We start from the raw sequence: 24,412 nt of genomic DNA on the forward strand, positions 1-24,412 counted from the left end.
CTTTTTTTTTTTACCACATTCTTTGGACCTCGCTGTATTCAAGAGGGAGTAAGCAAGCAAGCATGCACAGGTTACCTTCATAGCCCCGAGAGCATAAATCATCTTTAGTTCCATGGACTTTCCATCTACTCCACGAGCCTGATCCTTTGTAGAGCATAATTCTTTTTTCATTTCTGTTGCCATAGTTGAAATACAGGTTTGCCTCATGAATGGCAAAAAGTGTGTCATTTCTGCACTCCCATTTCTGAAGACTACTTGAGCTGCATGGGTAGAGTTCAACTGGTGTCCAGTCAATTTTTGAAGCTACTCCCAAGCATAATTTCTTAGAAACACTCATCAACTGGTATCTTGAAATCCACCTGAATTTCTGTGCCTCGTTTTCATAACTACAAGCAGCCGTTGTAACATTGTTGGCCGGCTGAACATATACACAGACTTTATGGTCTTCATTATATATTAGAAATGTGCTTGTATCTATAGATATAAAAATAAGTTAAAGCATAACTAAAGCAAATGTTGGCCATAGAATTGGTTAAAACAATTAGTTGTGCATATCACTGAATTAAATATATGTCTTCCAGATTAGAAGATTGAATATACAACTCCTAAATAGACAACTTCTAAAAGGAAGCAGGATTAACACATTTAATCTGAGCATGCTAAACTTTCACAGGATTGGTGGATTTAAATAAAATTAAACAGTATAATCACTATTAACAGCTAAATTTCTGATCACTGTTTTGCAAATTGTAATAAACTATAATTAATTTCTTCTGGTGAGAAGAAATATCTGTTTTCCTACAAACCATAATATACAAATGTGCTATTCCTACCTGGAAATTTAAAATACTATTTTTATTTTATTTTATTATTAAAATAAATATTAATTATTAAATTTGTTAAAATAATAAATAATAAAATAAAGTAATAATACATTTTATTATTATTGAACTAGATAACTAGTAGATGGCTGCAAGAGGTTTTGGTTTGCTTTGATGGTCTTTTGTAATTTTATTGCTAGATAAAGTAAAGCCAATTTTTATTGTCTATATTTATCATGCAAGTAATTTCTAAATCAATTGCACTACATTACACATTATACTGTCTTCATGGGAGGCAGTAAACAGCTTTTCTGCAGACTTATGACCTAGAAGTTTTTCTGTCTCAGTTAAAAGTTTGGCCTAGACTTATCTCATCCATAAACCAATTTCCGCCCCTTGTTCTGTTTGGCTTAGGCCATTAGGAAACAGAATACAGCTGATGAGAACAAACTCTTACTGTTTGACAGTTGGTTTTTCTTACTGACAATACCAGGAAATATATAATTATCACCAATAGTGATAAAGCTTAGTATTGCATTGTTCTAGCAACACTCAATTTATTTAAGCAAGCTAATGCTGTATATGCAGTGTTTGCAAAATGTCCTGCTTTATGGAAATATCTAGCAAAAAAGGGAGGGGCCAGTTTTATAGATCATTCTTCTATACTGGTCTATGACCATAATAAATATTGGTTTGAAGCTAAAAGGAGGGGAGAATTTCACAAATTCTGCCTTGAACTTCCAGAAGAAAGGCAGGATGCAAATGTGATGGTGTGATTGTGGTAATGACCCAGACAGTGGCATGATAATGATTATGGTAATGCATGTGTGAAAGGGATGCTTCAAAATACACAAGGATATCTTCCCAGGGTATCTTGTAAGAAATGTATCTTTTTTTTAGGCTTGGGCAAATTTCTGAAAAAGGACATCGCTATTTTAAAGAAGTCCTGTGCTTAAACTCACGTTCAGGCACAATCTGAAGTATCTCTTCCAACTAATAAAAACATCTATAATTATAAGAATAACCATAATCCAAACATTATATACAGGACACTGTGCATTTTGCTCTTCCTTTCAACTCCATGGAATCATAATTAAAAAGTTGAGAAGGTACCATATTCTTTTAAGATTTTACTGAAAATCAAACTCACTTTATGAGCTTGTGTACTCATCCTTGTTTCCAAATGTTGTTTCTGCTGCAAGATGTATCTGGCACATTGTATTCTATAGCAGCCAGGTTTTGCTGGTTCTGTCTATAATCCAAACATTATACACAGGACAGTGTGCATATCAGCAGTGAAAAAAACTATCCCCAAGAAAAAGTTATAGAACAGCTGTGAAAATAGGTCCTCCCTTCCTTTCTCCAACAGCAGGAAAACTATAGATTGTCTTCAAGGCTATACTATACCCCAAAAAAGTGTGTGTTTAATGTTCAAGCCAATGATGAGATCCACAGCTGTCCACACAACAAAATAGAACATAACCATCTCAGCTTGTTCTTTGGGACATTCATGAGTTCTGCATAGGCAAGCAGACTTTTGCATAGAAGATACTAGTTGAGATTCCATGCAGAAGATTTCACAGAAAAGGTAAGCAATGTAATATTTTTTTATTCCTCCTTCTATTGATTGAAGTAGCTTTGCACACCAGGATTAACTAAGGCTGCTAATCATGAGGAAATTGGCATATTACTTTTATTTACAGAGATATATGCTTGGAAACACAAGCAAGATAATCCTTCGGTTCTACTTTGGAGCTTCTCATAAGCATCTTTATGGCTCTCATGGGCTAGACGAGTCTCTGGACAAATCCAGCATTTTGGATGCATAGAATACAATGTGCCAGATACATCTTGCGGCAGAAACATAACATTTGGAAACAAGGATGAACATACTGGCCCATAGTTCTGTATTTAATAAAAGTGGGTTTGATTTTCATTAAAATCTTAAAATAATATAGTACATTCTCAACTTTTTAATTATGATTCTATGGAGGTGAAAGGAAGAGCAAAATGCTTTCCAAACATTTAGCTAATGCATTAAACAAAATATAAGGTATCTTTGCATTACCCCAATTTCTGAAAATCCTAAAAGCTTTCCTTTGTAATAGTGTATAAAGTAGTCACTTAAATAATGATTATAAATCAGTATCTCCCAATGACTTCAAATGAGATTACCCAAAAAGAAATACATGAGGTTGTAGTTTTAAAGTAGTACTCAGGAGCTAAATTTATAAGAGATAACTATTTTTGCCTTTAGAGTTAGAAACACTAAAGTTACTACTCCTTTAAAAACTTACTCAACCCATGTAAAACTGCATCTTAACAGAATGGCTAGGAGTGAAATGTTCATTTTTTTCTTGATACAAATCCATATTTCATGCCACATGAGTTTATTCTGGGTTTATTACAATACCCGCCCATTCTCCAGTCTTCAATGACTATATTAGAGGTGGGGGGGTATTTTATTTACCGTAATCTTCAGACATCCAAATGAAGATTTGGCAAATGAATCCCTGTGCAATAGAAACCTCACCTGGGTTATTTAAACTGACCCTCTTCCCAACCTATTACTACCATTACAGTTAAATCATTGCACGAAATATCAGTTTGAAATATATATTCTCCTATGTGGGTGGAAAAAACTATTTTTCCCTATATAGCAGGATTCCTATGCTGTTTCATATGAATACGCCATTCATGGCAAAGATTTGAGAGCCACTTACCCACAAGCGAAACAGTGCTGTGAAGAGCAGAAAGAAAAAAGAGAAGCAAAGAGATGATCATTGCTAGCTAGTCTCCACTCTCTTCCTTTCAACCAGGATATGTCATATCATGGGCTCCTTTTGTAGTCCATCTTATTAAATCCAGCCAAGAGGAGAGATGGGCTCATTTCTGAGAACTGATAGATCTGTGGGTACATTCTGGAGCTCAAATGATAAGGAAATGTGCTTCCGCATTGAGCATTTTGGAATAACAGGAATCTGCCATTCAAACTTTGCTTCCATAAGCTAATTTCACTGCTGTTGGGAGGGGGTTGGGGCTTCCATAGAGTCACAGGTGATAAAGCAATGATTGTTCAGCATTTTTTCACCTCTGGGATTCTGAAATCAAACTAGAGGCTATGATTCACCCTAGGAAGAGGGCAAGATTTTCATCATTATTATGGAAAGAGATGAGTTAGTGATGCACTTTTTCCACCAAGAAATTTATTTTGGAAGGGTGATTTTAAAAAAGAAAAAGGCTGATTTTGCCTTTTAGGGAAAATAGTCTGGAATATTATGTATGATTGATCCTGTAAGCATACTTTTCTAGATGAAGACTGCAAGCTTTATAAATCCACTTGGTGTAAATCTTAATACAGTGATTAAATCTAGCTAGTGTTTGAATAGCATATTATCAGGGAATCCCAAGGCTGAAGCTAGACTGTGAAATCAGATATCATCCTGGGGGAAAAATCCCTACCAGAGTTCCACTACCAGAAAACAATGTCACTGAATTCATGTAATTTCCAAGATGTTTAATTTGACTACTTAAGGTGTGATTGGACAAAAGTTATCCTGCTGCCTTTGGGCCTAAGGTGGGACTAGAACTCAGTGAAAAGTGTTGATGTAGTTTCCTATCAGTATAAAACAAAACTGGAGTGTAGAAATAAATAAAAAGCCAAATCCCTTTTCCCTTGCAAAAAGAGAAGAAAGAAAGGAAACTCCTGCTCAGAGTGTGGTTCACAGGCTGACACTACTTCTGTCCAAATGATAGAAGGCACATATGTGTGATGACATAACAACATAGCAAATGGGTGGACCTCGCATCAGTCCAAACACACAATTCAGTATGCCTCCAGCCCATACAAAATTTACTACCCCTGCTTGCAAAGAATATGTCCTCTTCTGTTAGCCCTACCCCTGACTTTCCCCGTCGTTGATGACATTTCCAGCTCCATACTATTTGAGAGACCAAGGCTGTACAGAAGGCAGACAGAATGGCCTTGAGGGACAGGAGGAGAAGCCACTGCAGAGGTGTCAAGTAAAAGCAACCTAGGAAAGAGCTGTAACATACACAGATGTCTCAGATAAGATCCTCCCTTCTTCACAGGAAGAAAAAAAGGAGAGAATAAGAAAGCGCGTTCAGGTGTGCAAGGTTTGGTTACTATAACTTTATGTTAAACGTAATATAGGTCTATGTGATTTTGACTTCCTTGTCTGGTGTCTACAGCAATCCAGTTCACCTCTATCACTTTTTTTTACTCAAATACATCATAAAAAAGAAGCAACAACCACAAAATCTTTCTAGTTTGATGAATCTTTACATTTTTCTATTATTGGAATCTGCCAGATGATGGGTGAGGGTGATATTAAATCTTCCTCCACTACAGAGAGCAATGTTTTTCTATGAATGTTTATAACTGTGCATTAGACAACCTGGATTTTGTGGAATGAACTTGTGACCAAGGATAGAAGTGCTGAAAAATAAGTAATTTCAAACTTTCAGGTTCTCAGTTCTCCCTTTTCTTTTGTTGCTGCCTGTGAAGCAAATATATACTGTGTGACAGGAACTATTGTGAACCTCATGATTTCCTTTGTCAAAAACAGTGTCCTTAAGGACAACAACAAAAAATACTCTTTATTAGAAGTTCCTGCTAACATTTCCATTAGCTATAACACCCAAACATTGAGGTTTTCTATCTACAATTGTACAGAACTTTAATAATTCTAATCTCATAGCATGACTTTATTATTATCCCCATGCATTGAAAATGTTTGCTATTCTTTAATAATATTGAATATACTTCCTTAATGGTGGACCTTGAATTAAGAACTGATCAAAAAAATTAACATGGAGTATGTAATGTATTGGAGTTTTTGCTTGTACTGATTCACGTGTCTGTTAAATGCTGCATTAACGGTTGCTAAATGGTGTGTATGTGTAACAGCTACTGACTAAGCCAGACTTGTTGTCTCCAGGGCTATCATTGGTTGATTTGGGCCGGGAATGGCTTCCTTCAAATCTATTGGCCGCCGCCTAGTGGCCAACCGTATAAATAGCTGCGCAGCAGCCACTGTTTCAGTACTGTTCTGCTTGACTTCAAATAAAGCATGTTACTGTTTGGAACCTTCCGTCTTGCTCAATGCCTACCAAGAACCAGCTACACAACAGAGTATTAAAGCTCTTATCTACTATTCCTCATCACCATGTACCTTGCATTCAAGTTAGGAATATTTTAGACAATTTAGTCCAATAATATTTGCATTTCTTTTATGATAGTTTAATTCCTTTACCATATATTCATAAGTAGAATCAGAATATGTAGAATCACTATGATTTAAATCATCCTGATTTTTAAGTATATTGTAGCCATCATTTTGACTTTTTTTACCATACCCTGTGGATATAACTGTTTCAATACAATTGTTGGACTGCAAAGCAATTAAATATGTAAGTTATTAATTTTGGCTTACTTTGCTCAGCATCTTGCCATGGTATTTAATTGATGATTTAACTGATTATTTTAATCAATTAGCCAACTAAAAGGACGTCATATATAATAGCAGTCTTATCTCTAACACACAAAACTAGAAGAAATATTAGGCAATGGGAACATCATTTTGATTGTAAAATCAAGAACATTCGTATTAGTAGGAACATATCGATTGATTGATTGATTGTGTGTGTGTCTGTGTGTGTCTGTGTCTGTGACTGCATCTGTGTGTCTCTCTCTGTGTGTACAGAGACTGTATATACACAGACACACCAAAGAAGCATATCTGGCCTTTGAGTTGTGCACTGGTCCTACTTAAAAAATAATAATAAATGGAGCCAGAATAAAGAAGCATCCAGTTGCAGAATTAAATTACATATAATTTAAACTTAATTATGTAGTTCTTTCCCTTCATTAATATATCTTTCTCTTTACATATATTAAACATTAAAATTTGGTGACAACATTTGATGGAGTTCTAATGATTGCAAATCAAGCATGGGGTTGCATGTGAAGTCTGGAGCTTAAGCTTGTCCACCTCTTTTATATAGAAGTTAATCAAAAAAGGAAATGTAAGATATGAAATCACCATGTCATTGTAATTCAATCATTCAGATGGTCAAGGGCTATATAGTAGCTATAATCAGATCCCAGATGAAGAAAGAATTCATCCCAGATGAAGCATCCAAGAAGAGGTAGACATGACCATGTGATCATCTAGTGATGGTCACTGTCTTGATATTTTTACATGTCCAAGAGACAACCTACTCTGATTTCCATAGATTTCTCCTCCCAAAGTTCCTATGCATTTTTCTTCTTTCCTTCTCCTATTTTTTTTCATTTTCATTCTTTAAATATTTTTAAAAATAATATTATGAAAATGAAAAGAAATAGGAAGAATGAATATATCAGAACCCTTGGATGGAAATGGGTAAAATTTAGTACTTTGCTCTGCACTATAGCTCTTATCTAAATGTGAACTTTTGGTGTAGGATTAAAGACTTCCAAACCTGGTGTAGTGAGTGTTCTGTTGAGGAAAACAAGAAGTGGGAAAGAGCCTATCAAGATTTTAACCATAAATCCCAAGAAAGGATTTCAATTGAAATTAACACAATGTGATAATCAGGGAATCTTGGCTGATCTTGAAATACTAAGCTGGTTCAAGTGCTGATCCACACTTGGATGAGAAGTCACTAAAAAAAGCTAAGGCTGTAAAGTGAATTGCAATATTGAAAAAACATGCTGGGAGGAGGAAATGTCAAACCATTTTTTGCATTGCATCCCCAACCACCACCCAAAAGCTGTTACAAGACAATGTCTGCAATTTCACGATCAGTCCAACAAAACTTTTTTTCTTGTTTGTGATTTAATATATTAAAAACTCATGATTCCAAAAAAGAAAAAAATGGCATCTTGTTAGTTTAGTGATAATTTTAACCGTAACAGATCATCACATCTAGCTAGGAAGTACATGAATATATTCATTGCCGTAATAAATGTTTTAGTTTATTAATCTAATTCTTTTTAAAGGAATTTATCTTGGCAAGCAATGTATCCTCTTCTGAAAAAGCAATGAGTATGTTCATTAAACATAACTTTTGCTCAGTAAACAGTAACCTTCAGAGACCTGGGTAGTGAAATCTGTTTCCTTGCTGAAATCAATTGTGCAACGAGGTTGCGTTTATTGCAGGCGTGGGCCAAGCATCTGTGGCATATTGTGAAACAAGGAAGATGGTTTTCTTCTTTGTAAGAGCAGCAAGTGAATGCTACGGTGTTTCCACAAAATGTTCTTACAGTTCTCCTGAGTCATTGATCTACATTTAACAAGTAAGCAAGCTGAGTTTTGGAAAAGCAGGGAGGGTTTTTTTAAAAAAAGAAAGAATCTGGCCTTTTATACTTTGTTTACAGTAAATATAAATTGGAAGTAACTTCTTTATATGTTTCTTTATAATACTTCTTTCTCTTTTCTTTCTTTTCTGTTTTTTCCTTTCTATCACTGAGTTTAATTTTTTTTTCCAAATAGTCCTCAAACTAAACTATAATGTACCCCAGAATTTCTGTTGTATGTCATGACAGTTATAAGTCAAGGCACCCATGTGACCAAACCAATTTTACAATATAATTTGTGGCAGTTGTTAAGAGAATTCCATGATAATTAAGCAAACACTGTGGTTGTTAAGCAAACCTTTTATCCACGATGCGGGGGTGGGGTGGGGTGGGGGTTGTCCCAAACTGGAAGTAAACACTAATTTTTTGCCCAAATTGAAAATTGTGGTCACACGACCATGGGTTGTTACAAATGATCTTAAATGTGGGTTGGCTGCCAAATGCCTAAAATACAATCACATGACTGCATAGAAGGGAGTAGTTGTCAGAACGTTCAATCCAGGTCATAAATACCATTTTGTGAATTCATCATAACTTTGAACAATCCCTAAGTGACTGGTCATAAGTCAAGAACTTCCTGTATTGGTTGTTATTAAATCATTAACATTAAAATTAAAATCTTTCATTAAAATCTTTAATAGTATATTGGCAGCTACTGACAGTAAGCTGAAGTGGCTGACATTGGGAAATCCTACCAGTGTCTGAAAAAATTTTCAGTCCCAATTGTGGTTACAAATCAAGGATCGGTATAGGTGATGGTTGGTTGCTTAGCGACTGTTCAGTTATAACAAACCCTCCAAAAGGCTATTTGCAGCACCCTGCAGACATATAACTGCGATTTACAACTTTTCTGCTAAAAACTGGCTTCTACTTCGCCACAAAAAAGTTGTATAATCAGATCAGTCATTTGATGGCCTGCTTAATGACTGGTGTGGTTTACAACTGTAATTACAAGCTCAATTATGGTTCAAAGTTGTGGACTAGCTGTACATAAAATCTGTTTAAGGATTTATATTACAATGATCCTTATATTAAAAGGTCAGGAAACATTCTATGATTTAAGGAAGCTCCAATAAGTACGTAAAATGATTTCGGAGATCACATATGATTGGTTGTCCAATTCAACCAGAGCAAGCATCTTTCCTCTTGAAACATTTTTCTCCATATTCCTGAAAGTTCTGAAAAGAGCTTGGTTTTTGTCATAAGTTCCTCAGCCCTGTGATTGAAGAAAAATATCAGAATTTCTCTATGAAATTCCCTCATTCCCCCAGGGACCTAATGACTTAAGTTAATTATTTTAATTTTAAGTAATAGCCACATTAGATGGTTGAATGACCTGATATGACCATGTTTCCTATCAAAACATTTGAATGAATCATAATTCCAAGGTAGTAAATGACATCCATCACTTAGTCTAGGTTTTGTCAGTATATCAGTGTAATTATAAACAAATGTTCACTTGAATTTAAATTCTTTTACTGAGAAATAGCATGAACTGTGAATTATGCAGCACTGATCTGAAATCTAGTATCCCAAGAAACCCTTAAAAGCAGAACATTTGAGTCATACTGTGCAGAAGCATGGGGAACTTCTGTTCAGAAAACTACAAAAGCTGAAGTGAAAAACAGACCTATTTTGATCTCTGTTCCAACCAGATAATCAAACAACTCCATTATAATTTCCAAACAACTCTTTGAGAAGAAACATTTTATAATTTATGATAGGCAAATTATAAATTATTGTTGATGTTATCTGATATTTCTCAGTCTCATTGCCCTGCCGCTGTCTACATCACGATATATTAGATTTTAGAGGTTTGACTTGTTGCTCCATTTTACATTATTACCTTCCCACCATAATGCTCATCTTCTCCACTTTGGGTTGTGCTATAGAAATGAGGCCAGTCAGCCAATAACTCACTCAAATGTTCCCACTGGTTACCTTCCACAACAGGGATTTTGACCATGAATTCCTGGCCTTATCTTATTTCATGTAATAATTGATTCAGGAATACTATAATTTATTTTCCAACGTATGATTTCACTTTCTCCCTTCATCTAGGGCAGGAGTTGGAGAATTCTGGGAGTTGAAGTTCACACATCTTAAAGTTGTTGAGGTTGAGAAATATTTCTCTTAGGAATCCAAAGTTATAAAAGTGTCCCTGTCATATTTACACTCTCCTATCTCTTCCAGATTGAGTATTATTCAGGGCTTACCCTCTTAAAATATGATGTTTGCTCTCTGAGATAATCTACTCAATAATTATATTTCCAACGCCTACCTGGCTTCTGTTTTTATCAATAGAGTGTGGATTGCATGAATTTATTCATCACTTTTGGACTTTGCTAGAAGGACAATTACTTTCTGGAGGCATTTTCAACTCTGTTCATCAAATGCCAAGAATGATTCCAAGAACATTATTTGCTGAAACTGTGATTGTTATAGTGCTTAATAACAATTTTGAAAATACCACTGTTAATACTGATATCCAGTTATATTTATGCTACTGAGAATCCCAAAGTAATTTATACCAAGTTATCCAACAAGATTGGAAATATGGATCCCTCTATGAAAGATGGGTAGTTTCTAAATTTGATGGATAAATACCAAAAGCATGATTCAAAATGTCATAAGATATGTGCATTTAAGCAAAGTTCTTGTTAAGAGCATTAGATCAGAAACAACAATATGAAAAAAATCAGGTTGCTTTTTCGAGTAGTTAGATGTGCAATCTCACATAAGGGTTTTTATGAGCTTACAAAATAAACCTCAGATAGACTTTAAAATTCAATCCAGGTAATGTCCTACCTTTGCTGCTTGAATGGATTTTAAAATAATAATAAAGTTGTATCTTGAAAAGACCATTCAAATCCATTGTCAAGTATCATAGAATCATCTTAGCATAGAATGAAAACATAAATGATTTCAGATAGCTTTCTGAAGTACAGTTACAGGAAATCAATCTTCCATTACTTCTTCATAGTCTTTGAAGTTTACATATGTAAACAAATTATTATGAATTTACATGGATGCAGGACTGTCCTGTTCCTTAATGTGTAGGATATACTCCAGCAAAGAAATATAGTAAAAAATCAAATCAGTAATAGAAATACCCAATTGTTCTTATTCTTTCAAAGAACTGTAATTGAATTATGTAATCTAATTAATTATATTGGTGAAGAGGTAGATCTTTTCCAAAAAGATGTTGAATAGGAAAAAAAATCGTAAGACACACATTGACAATGACAATGAGCTAATCTAGGGGTCCCAACACTAAATGAACGAGACAGCAGACTATAACAAGGGATGAAACAAAACTTCAATTAATTAAAACCTAGATGTTTATGAATTAAATGTTAGTGAAGTAATTTGCAGTTTCATTTCATATTACATTTGTCTTTCATTTATTTGTGATTAAACACTGTTCTGTCAAAATGTATAAGCCCAATTTTTGAATACTTGACGGCTTTCTTGCATTAACTATTGGTTTCAGGTTATGCCACTGCAATATTACTGAGCTGAATCAATTCACAATGGAGGAATTGGCTAAAATTCTACATACCAGTTCAAGGATGGATCCAAAGTTATTGTGGCTATGATACAACCAGTTACTGAGCATAAGTACTTTTTGTGCTGACAAATAGTTTATTGAATACTTCATATTTCACAAAGAAAAGCACTGGGCCCTGATATTTTTATACAGATTCCTTTTAAACATCATAAGGATCCCAAGAAGCTCTGAAAACACACAACAAAATAATGAAAAAAAATCAGAAAACCCCAAACAAATGCTTCTTCATAGAATTATATATGATGAATTATCCAGCTCAGTTTTTACCTATGGGGAGAATTAAAAGGTGAATACACACAAGAACTTAATTTTCTTTTGTGAAAATTTTTACTTTATTTGCATGCTCCTAGAGAGAACTACAACATTGAAACTGTTCTGGCAACTGGGATCAGCTGTCACAAGCTATGGGGACATACAGATTTATGTTCAACTTCTCTTTTTCAATTAAACTGGGGTAGGGCTTTTGCCAATTTTGTAATTTTAAAATCAGTAAATAGAAATAAAAAAAACATTACAATATTATACTTTTCAGGTTTGATTTTTTTAGTCTGTGTGCAATTTGAAAATGACATTATAGTGTTGTCTATTCCACCATTTCCCAAACCTCCTTTTGTTGAAAATATACTTTCTTAGAGTGAACACCAAGTTGGGAAAAGTTAAAGTAGTCCAACTTGCAATAGTTTAGGTACAAGGTTTAATTAAACCCTGTGTCTGGAGATCCTTTTAGAGGAAAAATGAGCCTACCTTAATGTTTATTCTATCAATGAATAAATTTTGTATTCTTCCAATTATCCTTAAGTAACATTTTCAATATGCTATTCCAAAAACCTGAGGCCATCTAAATAAATTACTTACATAGCTCAATTGAATATATAGATTATAGAAATTTGTATGATTGAATACTTATCTTCAGTATCTCTGTTCTCAGATTAAATATTAATTTTTCTTATTTGTTCTTCTGCTAAAAGCTATGTTAAGGTTGTTGACAAATTCAATCCAGCAAAAGTTTCAGAGCTTTATCTGGAGTAACCAGAAGGTTATAGATTAGCAACTGGTGAAAGAACAGGAAACACAGAGCAGGAATACATAGGAAACTTTCACAATGGAGGGAAGTGAGATTCTTCACAAGGATATGCAATAAAACCTGTACTACTTATTCATATAGATAATATGCATTAGCTTGCAAATAGGATACACTGAAATATTTTTAACTCAGTGACCTGTAAATCCTTCTCTCTAAATTATGTTAATAGGAAACAAAACAGCAAATAGAATTCCATGATGATAATTATTTAGATATCAAATAAAAAGTACCTAAGGATCATAATCAAAATGAAGAAAGCAACAGTTCCTAATCCTACTTGGTACTCATATATTCTAATGATATTTGTTAAGTATGTATTGATAAAGGTACATGTAACAAGTCCATGTTTTGAAAAATGCAATGTTTTCATGAGTATGCACTCAAATGTAAAGCTGTTTGAAATGAATGACTTTTTTTTATTTTAATTCCATTTATATCCCGCCCTTCTCCGAAGACTCAGGGCGGCTTACAAGCTTAGCAGTAGCCTTCATTCTATGTATATGCCTGCTTATTAGGGCTTTCACACACACCCCCAAGCGGCATTATTACAAAGTCAGCTTAATTGCCCCCAACAATCCGGGTCCTCCAGGTAAGTACATTTAGGACTGTAGCATTAGCAAAGCTAAGGCTGAATAAATAAAATATGTATATTTTGATTTATTTTCAGTCCCTATGAGCATCCCAAGCAAGTAGTGGTCATTTTTAATAAGGATAGCTGTTGTGAGGACAGTTGAGTGGATTGGTCTCTGAGCAGGAAACTGATTAAATAGGAAAGTTTCTATTTTAATCAAAAACATGGCAAATCTTGGCCTCCCTACATGTTTTGCTACTGGAAAGCAAAGAATGAGTTTCCTGTGTTTAACCTTCTAATTATGCCTAAAATGTAGGTGGCTGTAGCTCTAGAAGTTTAAAGAAATGGTTTGAAAAGGATATAAACATAACTAGAATTCTTTTAGCGCCCTCTTTAAAAATGAACTAAATAAATAAATATCCAAAACTACCCATCATAATCAAAGAATAAATCCAAAAGCATATAGAAGTTGCTGCTTGGTAAAGTATTTTTAGAAGCAATTTTCAGTTCAGAAGAGTATTTGCCAGAGAAACCAACAATAAACTAGTGTCATTAACTATATTCATTCATGTATCACTCTATCGCTGAATCAGGTAATAAATTTCAGGACTATATTCATATAGCTTGAGTCATGAGTAGTTAAATTATTTCACTCCTTAATAAAAGCTGATCTTGGAGGCATTTCTCTATGAAATTGATAGTTGAAATTGCTCTGTATTGTATAAGGACTACAAAGAACGGTAATTCAACAAAAACCATAAAAAAGAGTGTTTTTACAAAACAAAGTCAACAAAAGTGGCAATTATGGCAGTCTTTAACAAGACTTTAATAAATGTAGTGTTTTCATTATTCCAGTTTAAAAATGTCATTCATTCACATCCAAAGTGTCCCACTCAGCATGTTACATAAAACTAGCATGGAAATGTAAGTCATATCATTTAAACAGTAAAGATAAAACAGTTTTGTTTCATGGTTCCATAAATTTAGCAGCCTGCCACTTATTGTTTTGAAACCATTACTGACAAGCATAACACATTTTCTGAATGAAGAGTGTCTGAAATTCTAGCCTACTTTGGTAGATAAGTCATTTCATAGCATCCACAGGCTACAGGAAGGCAGAAAACAACACAATTGCATTCTGTGTATTATTAATGAAAACCAAGCAGTTCAGGTTCAATAACATATCCACAATCTGTAAATATTTGACATACAGAGGTTAAAGCAAACATTCTTATAAAATACATGAACATGGTCCATCTATGACCAAGACTCATGATTAACAGTAATGTAAATTTTAACACATTATATGTTCACACGATCACTATAGTAATTCAGAACAATCACTAATGCAACATATTGTATGTACATTACATATATGCCACAACAATTTGCTGAGTTGGATCTTCACAAACTCAACAGTTTCAGCAGACATAAATAACTTTGTACCAATGTTTAGGCATTTTAAAGGAATTGAATATTCTAAATATTTTAATTCCTTTTCCACAGGTAAAACAAAAATCTTAAAAAGTCAGTGCAAATAGAATTCTTCACCAAGAGATTCTTATTAAGCCAAGGATAACCCATGTCTAAAATATTAAAGAAACAAACTCATAACTTTGTAAACTGCCTTCAACAGAGGTTAGATTAGATTAGGAATCGAAAGTCCTACTTCCTATAGTAATGCCTTCTGTGATGATGGAGGCTGTGGTGGTGGTGGTTGGTTTCCTGGAGGCTGGGGAAGAGTTGACGTGACTAAATTATAACCTGGCACCTGAGACAAAGTTCCAGAATTCTGATAAGAAGTAGCATCAGTAGCAGCAGCAGGGGTTGGGCTGTACACTGCAGCTTGGCTGGAGTAAGTGTTTCCTGGAACAGAACCAACCATCGTGCTAGAAATAGAGATAGGAAGGGAAAGAAGATAAACAAAAGGATACATAACAAGGTTCACAAAAGTAATCAAATTCTTCTATAAACATATACACAAAACTAGTGTGAGCTTCTCTTCCAATCCCAGTGAGGAAATAGTTAAGACAAAATAGTTAAAGCAATAGTTAAGACAAAGTACTTGAAGTAGAAATATGAAAGCTTTTAGTCAAATCTTTCCAGCCCCATCTTTTAAACCAGTTTCTTTTAGTGAACACAAAAGTGTTTCAACTTCTTGGCTTACATGAATAATCTCTTAACTGTACCTATTTAGGCTGGGATAAACTAGCATATTTGTCTTTTGATGTTCTTCTATTTTCTAAACTGCAGCCTTGCCTTAACTCTTCTTTCACTGTTTTTATGGTTGAAATATAATTCAATTTAAGAGAAAATCCAAACTGACCTCTCAGCTAGTTAGATTATCTGACATGATTTATTAATATTCAATAAGTATTACTACTAAATACCATTGGTGGACATATCAAGTTTTAGGAATCTTATTCACATGCTACTCTATAAAATCCATTCAATTTCTTGTCTTGGAAGAGCGTCTCAAGATATGGTAACCTGTAATTTAACTTCAAAAAACCACCTTTACCATAAAGAAGTACTTCAGGTAAGAAAAGGAAAAGTCACTCGGAGATCTAAAAAGATACATATTGTCTGCAATCTTTTGACTACCACGAACAGGAATGTTATGGTTTTTTCCTCCCAAACTATCTTAAAAATCTGTTATTAAATTAACACTCAAAATGAAAACCATTTAAAACTAATAAAACTCAATAAAACTAATTTATGGAACTCTATTTCAATTAGTGTTTTCATTCTGATTTTATTCATGTTCTTTTAAAGTGAAGAACAAATCAAATACATTAAAAAGATTACAGAGATGAGTAATTCAAGACAATTTGATGCTGAAAGTTTCTGTTAATTTCCACTTTAAAACTGGCTAGTTTAGTTTAAAACAGATTTTTTTTCCAATTACTTTGTATAAGATGCCTGGACTGGCTGGCTAGCTAACCCAGAACTTGCTACTGGAGGAACTGTGCCTTGATTAAGAGATGGAAGTTGATCTGATGGAAGGCTGTAGCCTTGCACGTGACTCATCTGTGTATTTCCTCCCACTAAATAAGTATTGCTCTGAGGCTGTCCTGGATAAACCTAAAAAACATCAAATAGGCAGAAACAAATTACAAGAAGTCAATTCATTTCCAACATATGCTTATTGGTTTAATCCCCCTCCCCCCAAACAAAAGACTAGCAATATTTACTTGCAGCTTAAGAAAAGGAATCCGGGTTCACTAACATCTTTTCATAATGTCTATTATATAACAGAACATTAGAGCCTCATCTCTTACAAATCCTTAAACGTGAAGTCATTACTCTCCAGGTGGACTCAATTACAGGGCTGGTCAGTGCACTGAAGGACTAAGTTAGGGATAGATTGTTATGGGAAAAATTTCTAGGTGATCATTACGAATCAACACCAAATAGATGGTACATAATCCATCAAGCAATCATTTTTTTCCAAGATGAATGTAATTTACTATGTATTTTGGTTCTATATAGTAGAATTGGGGTATAATAAATTTGACTTCATAACTCTGGGCAGATGATAGAGACTCCCATTATATTTTGTTATGATATATGTCACATTAATACTGCCCCCATAATTTTCAAAAAAAATGTACAACACAAACCTCCCACATTCTGAAAATCACTGATCATTTATGACTAATATATATTAATAACTTTGTAATGATTTGGCTCAAAATGGGACATTATCTCTACAGGTTTTTAAAACATTCAGGTGCATACCTGAGAGTTAGAAACATTAGACTGAGTCATGTAGTATTGAGGGTTTTGTAATTTTGAATACATAGAGTACATTGGATCTTCATTCATCAACTTAGTATATAGTGAAAGGGCTTCCATCACTTTTACATTGAGCTCCGAAAGTTCTGAGTGCTTCCTGGGTGAAACAAATAAAAATAAGTAATATTTTTTAAATACAAGATTTCATCATGAGTTATTTGTAACAGTTTATTGGTTAATAAGAAATAAAAATCATTCCACTGCAAGTCAAAAGTAGAAGCACAAAGCTACTAGAAATAGATTTTTACAGAACCTCTTGCTTCCTAATTCCCTTTTTATGACCCTGTAATCTCTTTATTCGGGGTAGAGTGGGGGCAACTGGATGGAAACTGAGCATTTACTGGCCGGATGCCCTTTCTGAAGCCACACAGAGTTTACAGCAGATATAACCCTTTTGCTTCCTAACAGCAAAAAAAGACCCTACCAACCTTTGTAAAGAAGAAAAGTATTGCTAGGAAATGATCACAGGATAAAAATACCTAAAAAAAGAAGAAGTAGTGACTATGTGGCCTGAATCTCAAGTAACTGCAGGTAAGGAACCAACTGTATGCCTTCTCAAATGGGAAAATGGAAACAATAATGGCTACTATTAAAACTAAATAACATTAACACATATCACTTTTAAAAAAATTGTGTAGAAATGTAAACAGTGGTATAACTCTAAAATAGGCCAACTACTTATAAACCTGCCAAAAATTTCTCTGAAAGCCAGTGTTGCCCATGGCTGTGATATAGTCTCAAAACTTCATAGTTTTCCCTGTCCCCCTCCAATGTTATGTGCTGTCTTTGGCATAAAAAAGGCTGCCAATCCCTACTGTAAGATACTAAGCTTACTGCTATTCTTACCGGTCAATATCTTCTAGCTTTTCATCAATGAGAGGTCCCATTTGATGGCACATTGCTAGAAATAGAGATATTAATATGCTTTATTTGCTCCAACTGTTACAAACGTTAACATTGTATTACTTCCAGATTCCTTATTCTATAACATCTCTAAACAAATAGACAACTGCTGTAGATAAATGGTGTGATTAGACAACAGAGCTAAGCACTGTTTCCTTCACTGAATTAACAAATAAAAAAGATTTAAGACAGTTAAAGAAAGCTAGTTTTGCAGAAATGGTCAGGATAGCTCAGCTTAGCAGTTTTTGAAAAGGTTTTTAGGGAGGAGGTCTGTTGTGTGACGTTATATGTAGCGTGAAGGAAAGGAAGCCTACTTTCAAGATGGACAAGCTCTGGAAGGTCCGGCTGGTCATCTGCTGGATCTGCACTTTGCAACATTTGCAACAGTTGGTCCATTTTATCCTAGAAGATGACAAATTCTTTATTTGTAACTGCATGAAGTATTCACAACAACTTGAATATAGTTGCTTTTTTTTCTTTCCTTCAAAATGAAATACTTTTCTTCTATCCTCAACTGCCCTGAGATATTGGAATTTAATTTTAAAAATCCATTTAAGTGCAAAAGGTTTGTCATGTGACATGGAGATGCCTGTTGACTTAAAAAAACAGATCAAGCCTCATTGCAACACCCAGAAATAAATACATCGTTTCTATATATGGGCTATCAGGGAATTTTTTCGGGGGGTGGGGCTGTGCTTTCAAGTTAGTCTTTACTCCTGGAAACTTCAGACTGCCCAAGGTCACCCCAGCTGGCTGTGTGCTAAGGTGGAATTGGAACTAGGTTCTAGCCGGGCACCTTAACCACTAATAGCATTTTCTTAAATAAAATTAAATTATGTGCCAAATAGTCACCTTTAAGAAAGCAGTACCAGTATTATCAAGCCAGTTGCAAGTAGATTTAATAATACAGTTGTATTTTCACACCAGATTTCTTTCAGTGAAACATATCTTTATGTGAAGAAGGAAGTTCTACAATATCTTTTGTAGAAAATAAATTGTGTAAACTGATACCATACATTTTAATATATTGATGTAAAAATTTAATAAATATCACTGAGTTAAAGAAATACTGGTCAGATTTATACAACTGTTCTGCAACTATAATTTTAAAAGATATTGATAACCTCAACAAATCTATTAACAGGCCTAAAATAAAAGTAACATTTCATATGTTTGAAAATATTTATTTATTTATTTATTTAAGAAAATATGAATGGCCGCCCACTCACTCTCAGTGACTCTGGGCGGCTTACAAAAATATAAAGAATTCACAATACTATGAATAATTTCCAATTATTCTATCACTAGTACAAATAGATTATTTCAACATATACAAGCTACTTCAGAAATCTCTAAGCAAGAACGGAACCCCATTGCTAATCATTAACTACAGCAATACTGCCATCTAGTGATTAAATCTCCTTCATGGATTACTGCCTTGTCGTGGCAAAGGGGCTTGCATAATTCAATGAAGCTATGAGCTATGCCGTGCAGGGCCACACAAGACGGAAAGGTCATAGCAGAGTTCTGTGATCTACTGGAGGAAATGGCAACCCACTCCTAAAGTAGGAAGCCTAAAGATAACCAGAATAACAGGCACGTTTGGCCTTGGAGTACAAAATGAAGCAGGGCACAGGCTGATAGAATTTTGTCAAGAGAATACGATGGTCATAGCAAACACTCTTTTCCAACAACCCAAGAGACGGCTCTACACATGGACATCACCAGATGGTCAACATAGAAATCAGATTGACTATGTGCTCTGCAGCCAAAGATGGAGAAGTTCTATATAGTCAGTAAGAACAAGACCAGGAGCTGACTGTGGCTCAGACCATGAGCTTCTTGTTGCAAAGTTTAGGCTTCAACTGAAGAAAGTAGGGAAAAGCACTAGGCCACTCAGGTATGAATTAAATCATATCCCTGTTGAATATACAGTAGAGGTGATAAATAGATTTAAGGAATTAGATCTGATAGACAGAGTGCCTGAAGAACTGTGGATGGAGGTTTGCAACATTGTACAAGAGGTAGCAACTAAAACCATCCCAAAGAAAAAGAAATGCAAGAAAGCAAAATGGCTGTCTAAGGAAGCTTTGCAAATAGCTGAGGAAAGGAGGGAAGCGAAAAGCAAGGGAGAAAAAGAAAGATACACCCAACTGAATGCAGAATTCCAGAGAATAGCTAAAAGAGATAAGAATGCCTTCTTAAATGAACAGTGCAAAGAAATAGAAGAAAACAATAGAATAGGGAGGACTAGAGATCTCTTCAAGAAAATTGGAAAGATGAAGGGAACGTTTCATGCAAAAATGGGCATGATAAAGGACCAAAATGGCAGGGACCTAATAAGAGGTAGAAGAGATTAAGAAGAGGTGGCAAAATTACACAGAAGAACTATACAAGAATGAGCTTAACGTCCCTGATAACCACAATGAGGTGGTCACTGACCTCGAGCCAGACATCCTAGAATGTGAAGTGGGTCTTAGAAAAACTGAGCAACAACAAAGCTAGTGGAGGTGACAGTATTCCAGCTGAGCTGTTCAAAATCTTAAAAGACGATGCAGTAAAAGTGCTACACTCAATTTGAAAGCAAATTTGGAAAACTCAACAGTGGCCACAGGATTGGAAAAGATCAGTTTACATTCCAATTCCAAAGAAAGGCAGTGCCAAAAAATGTTCAAACTATCGCACCCTTGCATTCATTTCACATGCTAGTAAAGTTATGCTTAAAATCCTACAAGCTAGTCTCCAGCAGTATGTGGACAGAGAACTACCAGAAGTACAGGCAGGATTTCGAAGAGACAGAGGAACTAGAGATCAAATTGCCAACATACGCTGGATCATGGAGAAAGCTAGGGAGTTCCAGAAAAACATCTACTTCTGCTTCACTGACTATGCTAAACCATTTGATTGTGTGGATCACAACAAACTGTGGCAAGTTCTTAAAGAGATGGGAGTACCAGACCATCTTTTTTGTCTCTTGAGAAACCTATAAGAAGCAACAGTGAGAACTGGACACAGAACCACTGATTGGTTCAAAATTGGGAAAGGAGTCCGGCAAGGCTGTATACGGTTGCCCTGCCTATTTAACTTATATGCAGAGCACATCATGAGAAAGGCAGGGCTAGATGAATCAAAAGTTGGAGTTAAGATTGCTGGCAGAAATATCAACAACCTAAGATATGCAGATGATACCACTCTAATGGCAGAAAGAGCCTCTTGTTGCAGGTGAAGGAGAGTGCAAAAGTTGGGTTGAAACTTAACATTAAGAAAACCAAGATCATGGCATCTGGCCCTCTCAATTCCTGGAAAATAGATGGGGAAGAAATGGAGGTAGTGACAGATTTTATTTTCCTGGGCTCCAAGATCACTGCAGATAGGGATTGAAGCCAAGAAACTAAAAGATGCTTGCTCTTGGGAAGGAAAGCCACGGCAAATTTAGACAGCACACTAAAAAGCAGAGACATCACCCTACCAACAAAAGTGCGTACAGTCAAGGCTATGGTCTTCCCAGTTGCAATGTATGGCAGTGAAAGTTGGACCATAAGAAAGGCTGAGCGCCAAAGAATTGAGGCCTTTGAACTATGGTGCTGGAGAAGACTCCTGTGAGTCCCTTGGACTGCAAGGCGATCAAACCAGTCAGTCCTTAAGGAGATCAATCCTGACTGCTCTTTAGAAGGCCAGATCCTGAAGTTGAAACTCAAATACTTTGGCCACCTAATGAGAACGAAGGACTCACTGGAGAAGAGCCTAATGCTGGGAAAGATTGAGGGCAATAGAAGAACGGGACGACAAAGAATGAGGTGGCTGGATGGAGTCACTGAAGTAGTAGGCATGCGTTTAAATGGACTCCAGAAGATGGTAGAGGACAGGAAGGCCTGGAGGAATGTTGTCCATGGGGTCGCAATGGGTCGGACACGACTTCGCAGCTAACAACAACAACAACAAAGTGATTAAATAGCAAATAAAATGAAACAAGGGAATAGTGAAAGATAATAAACCTGTGGCAAAATGTTATGTGGAACAAATCTATTAAAATTCTTCTAAATCATACGTATTCCAAATATTTTGGTATAAAAGCTAAATATTCTAATGAAACAAAAAAACTACTTTAAACTTTATTTCTAAGCTACCCATTTCACTATCTGAAACAACTCTGGGTAGTTTATAGTACAATAAAAATATAAATATAAAGACAATTGCCTTTTGTTAAATATTTGATTTGTTTGCTACTCCAAATATATATATATATATATACTGTATATGGATAGCAGTAGGCATAAAAGTAATAATTTGAATATGAGCCAATGGATGATGTAATTTGGAAATAAATATTAAATCTTTAAACTCAAACAAGAAAAGATTAAGGGAAGAATCTGTGCTCATTATTCAGGCACGTCTTTTCAGCTTCTATGTGAGTTGTTTTAAGCATCATACTGAGCTGACAAAGCCTAAAAAGAGGTGAATGAATGAGAAGTTGAGAAGTGCTGTGCTGGTGCAAATTGTGAACCACTTCTTCAAAATAATTTTTGAAGCATGCACAACTTGAAATAGCAGTTTCCATTATATTTACTTCCTAGCAAGTATGTTTATTAATGTTTTAATTAAACAGCAATGAAGATATTACTAAGGGAAAACAATAGGGGAAAAATAAAAGCTATAGGGACCACTTAACATGCTTAAAATAGAAAAACAAATTGACTGAGGTTTTTAGTACTTTGATCTATTGAGAGCACTCAACCTCTGAAATCAAGACAGTACTTCATGTATTCTTTACTGATGGCTGGATTTTGTACATACTTCATCAATATACATTGGTTCAGGTTCTGGTTCAATTGTTTCAACTTGAATTTCATCACTAAACTGTACCGTTTTCTTTTCAGACTTCACTGCAAAAACAAAAAATGAAAGAATACTGAACAAAATGTTTTCATTGGAAAATAACTTTACATCAGGTGTTAATATAGATTCAGATTCCTATAGCACTACAATCATCCAGTGTCTTCCCACCCCCAGCCAAAATATTATTGTGACTCTTAGATCCTGCTGGCAGTTGGCTGCCAGTTAGGCAGAGTAGTATTTTCAGGGACTGAAAAGATTGTCACAGTGGAGGAAATCAGAAGGGCAAAAAGAAATCAGCATATAGCATCTCAACTTCCACTCCAATTAGTTTTGGTGAACTGGATATAATTTTCAAGTCAGTTATGTCCACATAATTGTCATCCTATCCAGCTTCATTTTATTAGTTGCCTATTCAGAATGTAATAAGGTACAATGTGAAATGCTTTGCTGAAATAAAGATATATCTTCAGCATTTCCATTATCTGCTATGAAAGCTACTTGATTGTAAAATAATGTATAAACCTTGCTAATACTTGTTTTTGACAAACACATACAGAATTCAGGTATCCATTGTTTATAACATTTACACACTAATGCTTTTCTGATTAGTTCTATAAATTTCCCAAGCACTGAGGTCAGACTATCCTGTAGTTCCATTACGGGTGGTAGTTTAGTTCATCACTGAAATCATAGCTTCATTATTCTCTAACTGCTATTCTCTAAGAGTAATAAATATGCTAGGAGATAGACTCGATGGAATCTGTGAAGCTATTTTTGAACAGCAAAGCAAATGACTCAACAAATAACAGTGAAGGCTACCTGCAAATAATCTAGCTTTATCAGAGCAAAGGTGGGCAAGATCAGAAATGCCACAATTAAGCTTGTGCATTTTAATTGTGTGAGAGGAAAATTGCACAGCAAAAAAAGTTATTTGTGCCCCTGCCTGCCCTTCCTTTATTTGGCAGTTTGGCTCTATTTTTAAAGGGGTCTGAAAAGAAAGTGTGGTAGTAATGACAAAAAAGGGATCATGAGAAAGAAAGAAGCCGAGAACTGAGCTCAGCCAAGGGAAGCTTCCAGCCTTTCCCTATAGCAACAGCTGATCAGTAAGCCCCAACAAGTAACCAGCATTACAGTATCATCAGCAGTGTTGTAACTAGCTCTAGCAATCATGCAACACAGCAATGGAAAGTAGAAAGACTCTAGAGATATGAAACTCCAGAAGCTACAGTATATTTCACCTAGGCAAATATATACCAATCTCTGCTGCAGACTGGGAGAATTATTATCTGCTTGTTTGCCCCCACCGAACCGGTAAAGAAATTATTTTTAAACACTGATTTGGTAAATCCTAGAACCCTCCCCCCTTGGCCACCAGTCTCAGAAAAGGAGATACAGTCCATCATTAAAAGCTTAAATAGCAATAAAGCCCCAGGCGAGGATTTTTTACCAGCAGAATTATTTAAGA

General features: G+C 35.1%; 2 protein-coding genes across 4 annotated transcripts in view; both read right to left on the minus strand.

The window, feature by feature from the left end:
- The window catches only part of MRC1 (mannose receptor C-type 1), a gene marked incomplete at its 5' end in the record, with an annotated part of 75,022 nt that extends 71,372 nt beyond the window's left edge, over positions 1-3,650 (minus strand). Inside the window, 4 exon segments of the mRNA XM_081345096.1 lie at positions 76-474; positions 3,545-3,611; positions 3,615-3,632; positions 3,636-3,650. Coding sequence (XP_081201222.1) covers positions 76-474; positions 3,545-3,611; positions 3,615-3,632; positions 3,636-3,650 — 499 coding nt within the window.
- Positions 3,651-11,764: 8,114 nt separating this feature from the next.
- The window catches only part of STAM (signal transducing adaptor molecule), a 46,171-nt gene continuing 33,523 nt past the window's right edge, over positions 11,765-24,412 (minus strand). For all 3 annotated transcript variants that reach the window (XM_081345221.1, XM_081345220.1, XM_081345222.1), the window contains 6 exons: positions 22,906-22,994; positions 18,426-18,513; positions 18,055-18,109; positions 17,152-17,305; positions 16,319-16,494; positions 11,765-15,299 (listed from right to left, as the gene is read on the minus strand). In XM_081345221.1, coding sequence (XP_081201347.1) covers positions 15,083-15,299; positions 16,319-16,494; positions 17,152-17,305; positions 18,055-18,109; positions 18,426-18,513; positions 22,906-22,994 — 779 coding nt within the window. In that variant the 3' untranslated portion in view covers positions 11,765-15,082. The remainder of the gene's footprint in view (positions 15,300-16,318; positions 16,495-17,151; positions 17,306-18,054; positions 18,110-18,425; positions 18,514-22,905; positions 22,995-24,412) is intronic.

This window comes from Vipera berus, assembly GCF_964194415.1.
Source record: "Vipera berus genome assembly, chromosome: Z".
NCBI classification, from domain to species: Eukaryota; Metazoa; Chordata; class Lepidosauria; order Squamata; family Viperidae; genus Vipera; species Vipera berus.